The sequence below is a fragment of the Xenia sp. Carnegie-2017 genome, unplaced genomic scaffold (assembly GCF_021976095.1).
Source record: "Xenia sp. Carnegie-2017 unplaced genomic scaffold, XeniaSp_v1 HiC_scaffold_2, whole genome shotgun sequence".
NCBI classification, from domain to species: Eukaryota; Metazoa; Cnidaria; class Anthozoa; order Malacalcyonacea; family Xeniidae; genus Xenia; species Xenia sp. Carnegie-2017.
The window spans coordinates 8,081,000-8,097,749 of record NW_025813482.1 but is presented as its reverse complement, the minus strand read 5'-3'; the positions used below and the strand labels follow the sequence as shown (position 1 = coordinate 8,097,749).

At 32.1% G+C, this 16,750-nt stretch overlaps 2 protein-coding genes across 2 annotated transcripts in view; both read right to left on the bottom strand.

Annotated features, from left to right (window-relative positions):
- The window catches only part of LOC124439837 (cullin-1-like), a 29,903-nt gene extending 19,114 nt beyond the window's left edge, over positions 1-10,789 (bottom strand). Inside the window, exon 1 of the mRNA XM_046990097.1 lies at positions 10,780-10,789. The gene's annotated coding sequence lies outside the window, so the exon portion shown is untranslated. The remainder of the gene's footprint in view (positions 1-10,779) is intronic.
- LOC124439835 (adenylate cyclase type 5-like) lies at positions 125-15,678 on the bottom strand. Its single transcript, XM_046990095.1, has 24 exons — positions 14,310-15,678; positions 11,797-11,946; positions 11,264-11,388; positions 10,784-10,895; positions 9,521-9,648; positions 9,062-9,220; positions 8,581-8,725; positions 8,131-8,190; positions 7,956-7,990; positions 7,695-7,775; positions 7,418-7,481; positions 7,249-7,346; positions 7,010-7,094; positions 6,683-6,796; positions 6,505-6,597; positions 4,171-4,343; positions 3,201-3,279; positions 3,037-3,078; positions 2,778-2,894; positions 2,429-2,575; positions 2,256-2,348; positions 2,034-2,148; positions 983-1,107; positions 125-552 (listed from the first exon to the last, which is right to left on the bottom strand). The coding sequence occupies exons 1-24, from the start codon at positions 15,162-15,164 to the stop codon at positions 421-423; spliced, it is 3,327 nt and encodes a 1,108-aa protein (XP_046846051.1). The 5' UTR covers positions 15,165-15,678; the 3' UTR covers positions 125-420.
- Between the last annotated feature and the right edge of the window lie 1,072 nt (positions 15,679-16,750).

The following is a 16,750-nucleotide window of genomic DNA, read 5'->3' as shown; positions in this document are numbered from 1 at the left end:
TTTTGTCGACAACCTTAGCGGTAGTCATCTTGTCGAAACGTCAGTCAACAACAACAAAAACAGTCCTCATGACTATACTAACCTGAACGATCTATATCTACAAACATATAACGATACTCCTTGGTTCAAACCATTTACTTTAAAACTATATTTATAATCTTTGTCAAGACGTATAGACAAATTAAAATATGAAATTTTTATAATTTTCAATTTAGAGAAACCTAGTCAGGCGGAAGGACTATTGCGAGCAAAACCCTGCGAATCTAATCTTTTACCGTAAAACTTATAGAAGACAGTGAAGACGTTGTTTTGATTCGAAAATTAAATCGACCCTAGCTTTAACAAAGCGGTGGTCGAGCCCTTATTCCAAAGGCTAATTTTTTTATTTGTGTAGTGAAATCTGTGCAGAAACCTTTGTTTTCAAATGTGATTTCCTTCTTTGCCAATTAACCAGTAAGTAATCATTGTTCCCTTTCCTTTGACGGAAACTTTACCACGACATTCAAATGAGTACCCACGAGTTGAGAGAATATTATAAACGCTTTCTGTTACCTATATAATCACACAAAATCTCTTGCTTCAGGTATATAAAGCAAAGTACAAAATTAAACTATCGATAAACGTAATGAATAACTAAAAAATTGAAAAGCGATGTTAATTTTATGAACTTATCAAAAGTAAGCTAATGTTATGAAGTTTAAAGACATGTTTTTGACACAACCGAAGCTACATAGTAGCTCTCTAGAGAAACTAGCTTGCTTGTTTGCTTAGTGGATTACAGTATCCAGAAAAATTAAACCACTAATCCTAATCACCAACTTTAAACATTTAATTTTAGATACGTATTTTTCATCTATTAATTCCCAACTATAAACTACGCGTAATACAGTGTAATTTACTAGATTGTATTATGAATAAATGCAATAATGTATGCAGTAAAATACAATTATATTTACAAGACAGCAACCACAACTATACTAACCTGTACTTTACCAGGTTTACCAGTACTGTACATACGACTGGCAACATTTACTGTATCACCCCATATGTCATATTGTGGTTTCTTTGCACCAATTACTCCGGCAACCACGGGACCAAAATTTAACCCTTGAAAATACACAGTTATGTAAAGTTATGAAATTCATAGAAATCTCCAGAAGAATGAATTACAATTTTGGCTCGATATTCAGGTAAGGTTATATTGTAAACAAATAGTCTAAATAATGTGATATACCATTTTTAAAAGTAAAATTATCAGTTTTTGATATTTTGTATTTTGCATGGTCATTCGTTGTGACAATCAAAACTGAACTCACAAAATCTTTAAAGTTCAACATAAAAAAAAACATAACAGCTTTTCGACAGGCACGGGATCCTTGATGGCTTTGTGTGTGTGTGGGGTGGGGGTTGGGGAGGTCCAGTTTGGATTAGATTTCGGTGGCAACGTATTTGTGCCGTAGCATTTCAGATTTATTTTTTATTCTTCTACCTTCTTCTAATGATTAAGAGATTCTTTAAAATGTCTTCCTTAATTGTTTGGTACATTTAGTAATTTGTATAAAAATTGGTACCCCTCCAACACCTCATGAAGACAAGGATAGGACAGGTGTACACTTTGATTGCGTGAGGACTTTGATTCAATATAGTCACATGTGACATGTCATTAAAATAAATGCAGCATTAAGTACCTCCGGGGACGTGCAAGTTTTACTTCTGTCATAGAAATTCACTCATTGTGTCTTAAATGTATTGTTTTGCTAAAAAATTTGAAAATTCCCATGGCAGTGCGAAATAAACTGGCTGACTAAGCCACAGAGACACTTGCTAGAAAAATATAATGAACATGTATATATTTTACTTTATAAAACGTCAATACCAAATGTAGATCGTTCCCTAAAATTAATATGGACCATCAAGTAAAAAATATGAAAATCTCGCGTTTAAATTACAAAATTCTACTACTACACAATCAGACACTGTATGCGGTTTTAAAAACTTGATGAAAGTCAAACCAAACAAATAGAGTTACTTACCAATTTTCATAATTAGTGAATTAAAAGACTCCGCGTTGAGTTTTTCAAGTCTATCTCTCATGTCGGTTGTGAAATCTACCATCGCAGAAACATGTTTTAAAGACGCAAGCTCTTCCTAAATTAAATTTCACATGTGTTAAAAATATTACAGAAAAGAGAAAAGACGAATTCCTATGCTTAAATTATACGGAATGTCATATATAACAATAAAATGAAGTATACCTGTGTGTCAGGTTTAATACCAGCCGCTGCCATGTAAGTCTCGCCAATACTTTTGATCTTTTCAATACATTGATATTTTGGTTCAGATAGAAGCTGAAAGTATATACCATTATCAAAAATGAGCATTTTAATGGAAAATAATTGAAGCGTATTTGTAAATTCTTCTCACAAACCTCGTCAAAATCAACAATAATTTCATTTAAAAAACGAAGGCATTCGCGACCGTCCCCATTAGCAGCAAGCTCGTTGTAGAATTCGGAAAAGTTTACAATTTGCGAAAACATAACGACGACTTTGTCACATGACTGGTAGTAAAGTTCCTGTAAAGGGAAACATGAGACGTGACACGACTGTTAAAGACACTAAGGAGAGTGACCCTCCCCCCTCGTACTAAAAACTTTAAAACTTGTTTTAGTAAACGCTATCTCAAACACAACAAACAACGCATGCCAAATACAATTCATACAACATGTATGCAATTCAAAGCTTCAGATGCAATAAAAATACTATCTTTAAAGAAACCTCATTTTTCTTTTCAGCAGCCAAAAAATGTCCAGCGACGTGTGAAGGTAAAATGTTGTACAAAAGTTTCTTGTTGTACTCTCTAAGTTGTTCCATTTCTTTTTTCTCTTCTGTCGCCTAACAAATGTAACAAAACCACTTCAAATAAAAATTACCAAAAACAAAAACCCACAAAAGCAAACAAATGTAGAAATGAAAAATCACCACACAGGACATTACTCTCTAAAACATTACATGAAAATAATCTTTGCAGAACTACCTGATACTTCCATAAAAAATCAAGCCTTGATATTTCTTCATTCTGTTACAAAAAAACAAGATGATCAAGTTATTTTTATGATTTTTCATCAGCATTATACGCTACAGATAATCCAATGGTCTCAACATTTAAATTAAAGAAAAAATTTAAAAAAGAACTCTTACCAAGTATCCATGAATAAAGAGAGATATCACGAAAAGTAATACGACAAAAATTGTAAGATATTGCAATTTGAAATGTTCTCTTAAAAGAAAAATAATATGAATAAACACAAGTTGATAAAGTCAAGAAAAGTAATAAATAAAAACTTGGTCGTAACTATATGCACGGTGTGTAAAAATGACATTGGTCATAAGTCATTATTGAACTGGCCAGATTTATGAAAAGTTAAATATAGCACACTTAGTTTAACTGTATAATAGACTTATGTGGAGGAAACGTTTCATGAAAATTACAAGTTAAAAATATGCATTTATATTTAACTTTTCATAAATCTGGCCAGTTCAATAATGACTTATGACCAATGTCATTTTTAAATAACAGCAAGAAGCTACAAAGAGTAGCTAATGTGCGTTATATGTTCTTATATTTTCGTATTGTTTAGAGGAAGCTACGTATTTATCTTTTATCTTTGTTCTGCATAATGACTGAACATCATTAAAGAATACATAGTTTGAAAATGCAAATCGACTTTATATACTATGGCTTTAAGTGAATTTACATTTTTATTCTTATAAAAAATGGACAATATAGGATGGAACGTTTCTACTACGTACGTCTATGCACGAAATTCGTTCAAAAACACTGAACAAAACGATTTTTATTCTCATTTACTCCAAAGTAGTCCTTTTAAAAGGAGAATTACTGCAGGGGAATACTTCATGTAACTTTATGGATTATTCAGAGAATTACTTCAGAGATTACTTAATGTAACAGTAAGGATTATTCAGAGAATAACTTTTCTCTGGCAAGCAATTCTCACAGTTAAGGTAAGCCAGACAAAAAGTCAAGAGAGTTTAAAATTGTCCAAGAATTCATATACAACAAATATTTTGTTTCGAATCATTAATTGTTCAAAGTAAGTTTGTCTTTTTTCTACACATTGCATCAGAAAACATTGATATAAAAACTTACTTGCATTCGAAAGTTGCTTCATCGTACTTCAAAATGAGTGGAGAAAACTTGGTGAGTATTAAACAGGTATAAAGAATGGCAATGATAAGAAGCAAACACAACTTATACATAAACCCCAAATGAATGAAGATCGCCACACCAAGCATGATCAAGAGAACAGAATATGTGTAGTACTACATAAAGTATAGAATAAAACTTTGATATAAAAGAAACAATACATTATCTAGATTAGTTAAGGTTCTTTGTCACAGGAAAACATTATAAAAGTGTATACATCGACCACCGAACTCATATCATTAGGGAAAATCATGAAAATTTCCGTGTTCATCTTATGAAGTATTTGTATAGTCCCTATGTTCCTTGAAGATATTATAAAATTATTTTGCAATAAAATTTATACACTAAACACAATAAAGCCTGTGCGTGCAAAACACATCTGAGCTCAACCAATCAAATCAGTCATAACAATCAATCAGTCAAAGAAAATTTGCAAATCGATCATGAATACATTTTAGAGGAAAATTTAAAACTTATACTTTAAATTTGTCTGTTTTGCATTCGCAAATTGTTATTTTATAAAAAAATAAAAGATGTTTTTCGTGTTTGCACTGGCTTATGCAAACCTCGGAAAAGTTTGTGAGAACTCTCGAGCAGGTGCAACCCTCGATCTTCGGTCTCAGGCTTGCACTGATCTGCTCACGAGTTCTCCCAAAGGTCTCCTCGGTTTGCATTAGCCTGTGAAAACACAGTAAACATCTCTTATTTTTTAAATCATAAAACATTTCACAAGGAGTGAGAAAAATGACTTTCATAAAGTAATGCATGTACAATCCATCTTTCCGACGGTAAACACAAGTGTCAAAAATACGAGATCAAATTACAAAATTCGGAGAGTCAAACAGTCGGATATAGTGTTAATGAGTTTGATACGCATTCGTCAAAACAAGCTAAAAAAACAAAGAGCATGCCAAAATTAAATGATTGAAAACTTGCTCAGCGCATCTACAAGCACCAATTTTAGAGCTCTCTCTGTCACAAATTAATTGAGAATCTGAGCATGCGTTGTCAACTCCTCCAACTCTCCAAAATCATGGTAACGACCAAATGTAAGTACTAGTACCGATTATGGAGTAATTAGCTTGCTCAGTAACAAATTTTCACATAAATCATCTGCTCATGCGCAGTCCACACGAACATGCGCAGCCGACTTTAACAGCCGCCCAAGTTCATGGTCATGGCAACGACCAAGTGCATCTACTAGCACCGATTTTGAAGTAAATAGCATGCTTAGTAACAATTTAATAGAGAAATCATCTGCGCATGCGCTTATTTTATGTAAATGCATGTTATATGCATTTCGTTGTAAGAAACCACCCCACCAAAAAATTTCCAGATCCGATTTTAGCTGCATCGAGCAAAGAAAATTTCAAATCATAGAATTTTTTTAACTGTTATTTTTACGATATTTAAGATTCGACGTACCGCACGATTCCAGATGAGAGCCATGACTGCTTTGAATACAATAACTATGCACATATTCATAACAAGACAATGTTTATTGCGTCATCGTAATTTTATACATTTAAATATACAGTTATAGTTTAAAATTCCATTTTTAGGTATATAACTTTCATCCATCAATAACAACAATAGTCATTAGTGATTATAAGAAAGTGAAACTAACATGTAATAAAAAACAGTTCAAAAATTTGTATGGCTTGCTTTTTTTGCGCTTTCTGCAGCTGGAATCCGTCCTGGATACTCTTAAGTCACGCCGCAAAGGCCCGTAACAATCCTTACAAAAAAGTCATTAGCGCGACAACTTGCCAGTATTCAAGCTTTCCTTCGATCGTTATGCTTTTTTCCAACTCAAAATGGTTAGTATTTACAGTTATGCCTTCTGCCTTTATAAATAATCGTTCTGAATAACTAGAATCAGATTCACAAATGTCCCCAAACTTAAAAGCATCTCCAAACCATTTTATTGTCACTATTCTACATAAACAATACTATGTCCTACAATTTGATTGTCCGAATTTTGTAATTTTATGTCGTATTTTTGACAAGTGTGTCTACTGTTGGAAAGGTAGATTGATTTGGCTGTGTGTTCATAAAATTTACGTCAGTGAATTGAGTCAAATCAATACTTTATTCAAAGATTTTTTACAAGGTAAAACTATAAATTGTGATAGCTATTTGCGTCATTTTAAATTCCTCAAATTAAACTTCCCTGAGGACATGAAGATGGACAAACAACGAGTCGATAAACAATAAATAGAAGAAAATTAATAAAGAACAAACACAACTGAATAAAAAAAAGAAAAAATGTCTTACTTGAGGGAAATCACAATCTTCAAAATTGAGCGGTGTAATGGTTGAGCTTGTAGATGTATTACAACTCTTTGTGTAAGATGTATTACATTTGAGCTACAAAGAACATTTACCAAAACTTAAAATGACGCTTGAAAATCAGCATGAACATAATCGATAAAAATTGACTAGTAAAAATTACCAAGTTTCCCAGAACGGCCATAAAATTGATCATTATTGAAACTGTTGCAATAACCTGACAAAGTTTCTTTGAACTAGTTATCGCCTTGGAAATATGATGAATACAACTGAGTAGCTAAAACAGAAAAAAGAAGAAGTTGATCTTGTGAAAGTATTATTCTTGAAAGCAAACAAAATTATTACCGCGTATGTAATTTAAGAATTCAGTAAAAAGCCTAGTTAATCATCACTGCATGTATAGAAGTAAAATATATTTTTTTTAAAGTTAACACAAAAATAACCAAACATCACTCTTTGACAAGATAGTTACCAATATTAGTATTCGTACCTGTATATTCTCAGCTGTTATAATCACAACAATTAACCACGTGACAATGAAGGCACAAGCATAAATAATGGCCGTAACGTAATTCCTGCAAAAATTACACAAACACAAATAGAATGAAGCAAAAGCGCCATTGCTTTGCTGAATTAGCAGAAAGGGATGAAATCAAACTTGAGACCATTAAAAGTAATTTATGAAAACACTAACAATGAAAAAGTTAATAACTGACATTCAAAACTCACCTTGATAAAATGATAACTTGAATGATTAAAAGACAAAAGAGAATGAAAACATTGAATATGATCTGTGATCGAATCATTGTATGCTCCTCGTTTGAATACTAAAAAACAAAAAAAAATTATAAATTGTTCACATCAATTACTGCATGGCTCAGTCATGTGCGTAACTTACTTCTTCCTCGTGTTCCTGCATCTTAAAAGTTAACAAACCAGGGTAGATGTTTTCTCGTCGTAGCCTAACGAAAATGTAGTAAAGAGAAAGATATAGTAAAATGAATATACCATTCAATATTTTATATTAATTAAAACTTGTTTACACAAATGTAACAATGTAAGATACTTTATCGCACAAATCAGAAAATTGCGTCTTTAGCCTGTTGTAAAAGGCTTTAATAGCTAGCTGCTTTGCTTTAATTACGTCGACAAAATCAAGACTTGTATTAACTCACTTATCAACGCTTCGAGCGTCTATAGAAGTACTGAGAAAATCGTTAACTTCATCCTCCGGATTTTTCTGGTTGATTCCAAGTCTAAAGTTCATAATATTCTGTGTAGAAACTAAAACAAAATAGTACCTGGACTTCGTGCATTTTTTCTGTACAAATAACTAAGAAGGGTCCTTTATTGTTTGCAGTGACAAGAAACAATTTGCTTTGATCGAATATTGATATTTTACTGCAAATATATACAAGAAACAAACAAATTCCTACCTTGCTTCTGCTTTCTGATCTTGCGTTTCATCTTGCTAAAAATAAAACAACACATAAATTACAAAAAGACACACCTGATAACATTTTACAATACCAAGTATGAAATGTTACTGCACGCTTGCATGAAAAATGTAGTCAGAAATGAAAACAAAATTATGAATATTAATATCTATACCTTTTTAAACATGCTGTTTTGACTTTGAAGTAACTGACGTTGCTGACTTCGCAACATACTCTATAAAATTTCAATAATCTCAGGGGAAAAAGAATAAACTCTTTATACTTATACATTTTTTTATAACAAAGATTTGACTACACCACTATAGCCAAACAGAAAACCATACATTTATGAAGAACTTGTCTACTTAAACATACGGACTACGCTTGATATAACAAAATGTTAGTACAAAGACATTAGCGCGGTATGATGACTTGTAAGAAATATATATTTTTATTGTTACGTCTGTTCTCAGCATTTCATGCATAATGAGTATTATATATTTTTAATTGTTAGCATTACAATGCTATCTTGAAAATCAAATCAATAATTAATATGTTATGGCTAAAATTTCTGTAGAACTCGACATTTTAATTAAAGAATATTTTTTAATCTCAAATTACTTACCCTGTCTTTTGAGTGTTTTTCGCAAATAAGATAAGTTTTCATGTTATGTTCTTTTAAGTATACATCACGCTCACCACCATGGCCATCTTCCACTTCATAGTCGCCATTGATAACATCATACACATCCTGAGTGATATGAACACGACTAGAACGTAAAATAGTTAAATATTAAAGAGGCAAAGCAACATAAAATAGTTTGAAAAGTGAAATCAAATCTACATAAATTAGAAGTTTTCTTTAAGCCAATGATTACATTTAACTTTTACCAGAGTGGCGGGAGACGAATACGTAAAAATTATTTTAGCAAATCAAAATAAGTAGCAAAAGTACCTGAAGTATAATCTGTAAAGTTTTATTGTACAATCATAGATTATTGTGGTTTATGAAAGCCACAAATCAACACATTCAAATTTGAAGTGTAGTGTACATACAATGTACAATTTTACATCGTACTGCAATTTGTCTTATAACTATTTCATACCCCGGCAGTCCACCACATTCCATATGATTAGCTACGGTGACATCATTTGACCAGACATCATATTGCCACTTGACTAACCCAAGCACACCCGAATGAACCTTTCCAGTGTGAATCCCAACGCGCATGTTCAAATTCACGCGTTTAGCTTCGCGAACTGCACTGCAAATACATCATCAGTTGAAATGATCATTTCATACAAAATGAAATAAAGCCATTCATAAAAAAATACGTCTTTCGTTTGCGGTTATTCCACAACAACCATTTGTAAATGTGTTACCAGGTGATTTCATGCACAAAGTAACAACATTAATACGTTTTGAAAAGAAAATTTTAATCCACAAAGAAAGGTTTGGCAAAAAAAAAAACAACATTCTATTTAAAAAATACCGCTTTCGAAAATCAGTTAAGTGATTATAATAGCATAAAAACAATAAAGGCAAGGGATAACACAATACATACATGATTGCTTCAATCATATCTAAGCCCATCTCAATGCAGCAATGCGCATGATCAGGTCGTGGGTCTGGCAGTCCTGACACACAATAATAACAATCGCCAAGAATCTTTATTCTCATGCAATGATTCTCCTGTTAAAAAATGAAATCAGAATTTAACAAAATACACGATTACATTGGAGTACATAACGAGTTAAAGTTTTAGTTATTAAAGAGAAATAAAAATAAATTAAATAATATTCACGCTGGTGGTGATTATATCCCGAATTTCATAAAATTACTTATCTTACGTTAAACTGACTAAAAAAATTGGCCTAAAGCTAAGGAAATTCACATTTTTCTAATCTAATTCAAATGAATTTGATATAACGACCTGAAATGTGTGAAATGAAATTTGGCCCAAATATTTATTGTTTTGTTCGACAATACGTGTCAAATAATAGAGAATCGTGGTTACAGTTTCAACATAACTAATTTAATTCCAAGTAATTGCAATTTTTACAAATTTAGGTGTGACGTCATAAGTTGTATTTGTGTGACGTCATAACGAAACAAAGAAAGTGTGATTTCTAAAAAAGGGATTGAGCAAAACGAGTTGAAACTTTGCAAACGTACCAATTGTACTTAAAAACATTTTGGGGAGTTAAAATGGTTACCATAGCAACAGACAAGTTTCTTACACGTACTATGAAGCGAAAAATTTTCAACTTGAATTATGTTTGAAATGACTAGAACTTTTAAAAAGACAGCTTACTTTCTAAAACAGTTAATGCATATCTCTTTTTATTCTCTTGATTTTGACGTAATTGTTATTTCCAATTTATACAACTTGTGACGTCATGTTGCAAACGAGTTCTCACAATGTTTCAAATACTCTTTAATTTCCTGACAACTTTAGGTTGATACTAGTAGGCAGAATTTCATACCATTAACCACGTCACAATGAAGGAAACTCCGTACTTCTGAATTTAAGTATAGGTAAATGTATCTAATAATTCTAGTTCTCATTATGAAATGGACGTCACAAGTTAGATAAATCAGACAAAGCAAAAACCTCAATATCTCAAGAATTAAAAGTGATATACATCACATCTGTTTAGAATGTCCATTGTCATTTTAAAATATCTCTTCAATAAAATTATTATTCAGATAGCAAAATTTTCGGTTCGTTGGCACTTTAACTATTTTGGCGTATGCTTGTTTGATTGAACAATTACCAAAACAATTTTTACTTAACAAACAGCATAGCATTTGATATTAAACATACCAATGCAAGTTGGTCAAATCTTGCATAAAGTTCATTCAATGTTTGAATTAATTCCTGAGCAGTACATTGTGATGATAACTGGGTAAAACCTTCAATATCACCAAACAAAATGCTGAAACAAAAAAAATTTAGCGCAATATAAATGTACATCTAAGTTTAACACACGTAAAAGACCGATCATTACATCGTTATTTTCTTGTCAATGTTCCACCTGACCTATTTTGTTTTGTTTTTATTTTAGAACAGGAACAATTGTAGTCTTGCTGGAGGAGTAAACCTTAAAAAATTTGTCTTCAATACTTTCTTCAGCTTGTGAGCAGATATTCTTAAATTTCAAATGGTGAACCAAACTTTATGATTTGTATTATTTGGAATACCGACAATTCCTGATTAATTTAATAATTTCTTTCAAATAAATACTTTTCAAAGATATTCAGAGAATAGATAAGGTAAGATGTTTATATTATTTAATAATATTACCTCACATTGTTGTGCTTTTGTATATAAATCTTGTGAAATTGATTTTCCATACGATTGCCGGCCTCAATATCAGCCTTCATCTCCAAGGCAACATGACGAGGAAGGACAGACAACAATAATCGCTCCTTAGAAATTAAATATACGAAGATATCTAAGTATCATGGAAACAAAACGATAAAGTTAATTTCCTTGATGTCAAAGATGTCTGTGATGCATATCCATCTATCTACTTGTCTATTGAAGAGTTTTCCTCCCCTGCTGTTTCTTGTTTTTTTTTTAGCTATACTTTCAATAAATATTTGTAATTCAAGAATAGACAAACTCAAATCAAAGATGTTTATTGCGTGAGTGACACTGAGAAAAAGTTGTCGTCTAGACTGGAAAAGTTTGTGAACTACATTACGGAGATCAATTTAATACAACTTTTTTTGCCCGCCAATGGAATTGACAGCTTATATATATAGTCTCTTTGTAACAAGTTCATTTTTGTAATAGTTCTGAAACATATGATGACATACAATCACAAGTGATACCTGATTTTGATTTGCTTTCTGGCTTTCCAAACGATTTTCAATGCACTTTCTTGTTTCCAAAAATGCTTTACGACGTGATAACTCAGTACAATAGTGCGTAAATATTCCTGATGCATTTGCACAAGCAAAGATAAGTAAGTTTGCAAGCAACTAAAATTAATAAATGATAAAAACAGTATAAAAAATTACTGTGAAAGCACTTTAACACCAATTTTAACATAAGCTTGTACGAATAATCTTTAATGAAAAACGTTAGCTAGGTTAATGTGCGATGAAAAGCGGTCATTCGCTGAAAAAATAAAAAACTTTGCACTCTTATATAAGGATTTGCCCTTGCGACACAAAAATGCATAAGATTATTTATAGACTTTTACGCTTAACGTAAATTAGAAACTTGCTAAAACTAACCAAAATATAAATGACAAAAATAAGTAATCAAAATTTTAATCAGTTTCTTTTGCTCTATACGCATATTGCCATATTTCACAATATGTTTTTACCTAAATGTTTGTTGAGTTTAAAGTTACTATAAACCTTTTTCATAGAGAGAAAATAGCACCCTTTCATCTTGTGGCTAGTTTAAACTTCAACAGATTTTTTGCTTGTCATGATGTCTTCTAACATTTTTACCGACTACATTTCAATTTTTAATCATAAAACCCCATGCTGGGCAAATATAGATATGCAACAGTCACAAAAATGGCATGCAGCTGGGTTTTTTATTAATATGTCACTAGCTTTTCCTACTAAATGTTGAACATTTCAAATCCAATATAATGCGTTATAATTTCATTTCAAATTCCCCTAAATTAAACTCAAAAAACGGTTGCCGCTGTAAATACCCACAAACTAGCGATTTATATTACGCAGGACCAAAACAGATGTAGCTTGCTAATAATTAGTCTCCGTAAGTGAGTCATTCGCACCGTCCGACATATCATTGAGATATATTCAAAATTTTATTAATTGACAACAAGATGGCTAATTAGTGATTTCAATATCATAGAGAGCACGCAATACTTAGGAAATAAAGTCTCTTTCATTAATAGAAGTAGTAATCAAAAATCACAAGACCAGTTAAGTTTTTAATTTTCTTGAGGGAAAAGGCTGGCGGTCCGACAAATAGCTAAAAGAGAACAAAGATAGTGTGTTCGTGCTCTAAATCATCAATGCAAAACATGCCTTGGCAACTGTAGTTCAGATGAAAATATCCAACTGGGGCACTTTTAACAAAGTTATGTACGCTGGGGAGGGTCCCACAGTCTTTCTAGCTTACCTATTCTACAATTTACAGTTGCTGTGTGGATAAAGATATTGCAGCATATATTTGGCTTCAACCATCCCTTATGTCGCAATGAAAAGTTATTTAACTGAACTTTATATCTATATGCCAGTTACCGACATTAATAAAGTGAACAAAGCTGCAAAGAACATAGCCATAAGGCCTATCTGAATAGCAATGACATGTTTGTGTACTTTGTTTTCATTGTGATTACTGTGAATAAAAAGAAACAAATGAAAAAAACCACAGAGTTTTTTCGTGTCTTTTCATACATGAATCATGAGAAGGTTCGATTTTAAAACCAAGAACTTGCCAAATATAATTGTTTTTTGAATATTATGTAGTGTTTGATTTCATTTCATCGACTCAAGATTTTACAGATAAGTGTAATAAATGGAATGAAAATGTGTTGCATAATATTTCATTTACTTGATGTGTTATCAACAACAATTTTAATTACTAAACACCCTGCCTAATAAGAGTTCAAACACATTTTAAGGATAAAAATGCAATGACATAGCCATAAGCTAGCATTGATAACTTGGGAGGACCATATTCATTTATTCTTTGTAAAATAAATAACAAAAATTCATTTCGACATTGTTTCAATGTTGTCGATATATTAATACAATCAGAACCAAAAGGATTAAATTAATTGAGACTTAGCAAGTTGGAAAAAATGAAAGTCCAATCGAATTAAATGATATGAAAAATGACTTTCAAACACTTGATCTGCTTTTGATTTTTGAATAATTTTGCAAGCAAATGACCCAAGAAGAGAAACCTTTGGAAATAATATAAATAGGACAGATTATAAAAATCAAACAAAAAGTCACAATATGCAGAAAATGCTATAATAGAAATACATAACACATTATAAAAAGCATGAAGCCGTGTTAAGGGCATCTTGCAAAGTAGTGCAGTACAAAAATTTCGTTCCACACAATAATTTGGAGCAGTTTTACAAATTTAATGCTTGACACTTCCCAACTCGTTGGTATGTAACCAAAGTGATTGCTAAATGAGATTGCTTCATTATATATAAATGTCCAGGAGGGAAAAATTGTAGCAAAAAACTGCATCATCAAAAAATATTTAAATATTAAAACACGCTTCTGTAAAATATATACTACGAAATTATTGCAAAACAATAAATTTCGTTTTACTACAATTTCAAAAATAGCTATGAGAGCATTTAATTTAAGCGATCTCTGCGTAAATTATGACTTACCAATCGCCATAAACTGTCATCGTATTTCAACCTTGATAGACAACAAATCAAATGTATCATGGCAAACGCACACCCACCAACGACCGCTAATCGAGTTCGAACGGGAAGTAGTGTATATGTTAAATAGATGAAGAAAACACACGACCATACTCCATCTGCTGCAGAACTGACAGGACGAAACGTGAAATCGACTGTTACCACACAACAAAAAAGGCCAATCATAGAGTAAGATGAGATTGTCAAATGTCTTTGTGTCGCCTTCGAACGATTTATCACGATTAAAATGAGAAGATATACAATACAAATGAGCGGGAAAAACAAACCCTTTAAATAATATGGCTTTTTGTGCTGTCGATTTTCAAAACCAAAACGAGCTCCCAACAACACAGATAAAAGTATAAACATCAGAAAAATAATCCAGTTAATAAATTTCTGATTTAAACGAAAGAAATAGCGCTGATATAGTCGTTCCAGTTTTTCAGATTCAAAGCGCTTTGATTTGAAAACCGAGTAGATGATATTCACAACAGTTCGTCTCTCACTCGAATTGCGTTTACAGCAGTTGTGAATGGCATCTTGATTACTAACATACCCAACATGCGACTTTTCTTCGTCGGAAACACCAAGTTTCACAGATTGCAGTTTGACTTCAGTCTTAACGAGACGAGAATTTGATCCCCCAACATCGCTACTGTTGCTACGTTTGAAGTCTGTCTCACATGCATTGGCGCTTACAATTTCACCATGTTTGTCTTCTTCCCAACAAGAGCGTATCCTTGATTTCTTCATGTCGTTTGCTGCAATGTCTGGGCTAACAGAACTCGATCTTGTGGAAGTAGCAGCTATATTTCTCATAACAAAAATTATTTTCGCTCAAAGAACACCTGGTGTTAAATAATATTAATAGCTGATTTTCGACGATTGACTTTGCGCGTTGGTCCTCTCCACGAAGATAAAACTAGCCACCAACAATGCAAGCATATTCTACACTATAATATATCTGTTTGTCTTCAAGCTTGTGGCAACATATGCTACACAATATCATTAAGAAGGACGTGTGAGATATCACAATAATAAGCATTAAAAATTCTGCCAACACTAATTTCCATCAATTTCTCTACAACATGTGATTAATATCTTTCTATCAACACGTCCACGGAATAACAATAATCTCTCAGTTGATACGCCAGCTTATCAAGACTACCACGGTCGTGTGTTTAGTTTGTTTGGAAAAGCTATAATCGCTTCTTGCATCACGTGACGACGTAACTGATATTCTTCTCTTATCTTCTGAGGTCGCCGCTAAAGCTCGCCATGTAAATTTATTGAATACTAGAATCCCACTAATTGTCAAAAGTCGTGTTCTCTTGTCACAAACGCCATTTGTTTGAAACCGATTTTGGCCATTTACGTAATAAATTGACGTAGATAACAAATGATGTGCAGCGAATGAAAAAGCAAAAACTTTTATATGAATAGGAATGCCTACAACATGCATCTTTGTTAACATAACACTAATCTACTTTAAATTTTTGAGAAAAAGAAAAAGCTACATAACAACGTAAGATAGAAGAATGTATACATAAATAACGAAAAAATAGCAACGAAAACTGAATATGTGTATGAAAAAAAATATATGTAGCTAAAAATAAAAAAACTTTTGGAAAATACTGTTTGGAAATCCCGTTTGAGCCTAAATTAAATTAAATGATTAACAAGTTAATTAGGTGATTTTTATGGTCAAGTCGTCGAATGTGTCTATAGCTACCTTGTATGCTGTGTTACAAGGAGTAACATAGTATCACAAATGTGAATGCACAAATATTAAACAATAAAGTTCGATATTTTTACTTTAACATTAGTAGGTAGAACTTGGGTGGGTGGTGGTATTAATTCATATATTCAGTTGCTATTCAATTCGCTTTCACTTGTGCCCAAGTGAAAGTGAATTGGTTTTCTAAAGAAATCAGTCGGGCACAACTCTTTATGAGTAAACTCCCCGCACCCCCCTCCCCCCCCAAATTAATGTTCTAGCTTCGTCCTGCATATCATCAACATAATGAACCATACATATTGAAAGCAAACAGGTATGATATGGGAACGTTTTTACATAAAAATGCAAACAAACATTAAGTCAACACAAGTAGTATCTTAATCTTTGATTAAGATTTTTGCTAGCAAGTTACTGAATTTTCAATAAGGGGTTAGTTTCAGAGAATTTGAGTAATATTTTTACTCCGTGGAAGCACGAATAATATTAAGTCATGATGCAAGATGTAAAACAGAAAATCCATTAAGAGTAGTAAAGGCAAAGATAGTTAAGAGGGATATGAATCAGAGAGTGAAGACAAAGATGTGGAGTTTATATGGATGAAAAATCTGGACAAATAAATTATCCTGATTTAAAGAATAAAGGCTTTTGAAATGTAGGTTGGATAACG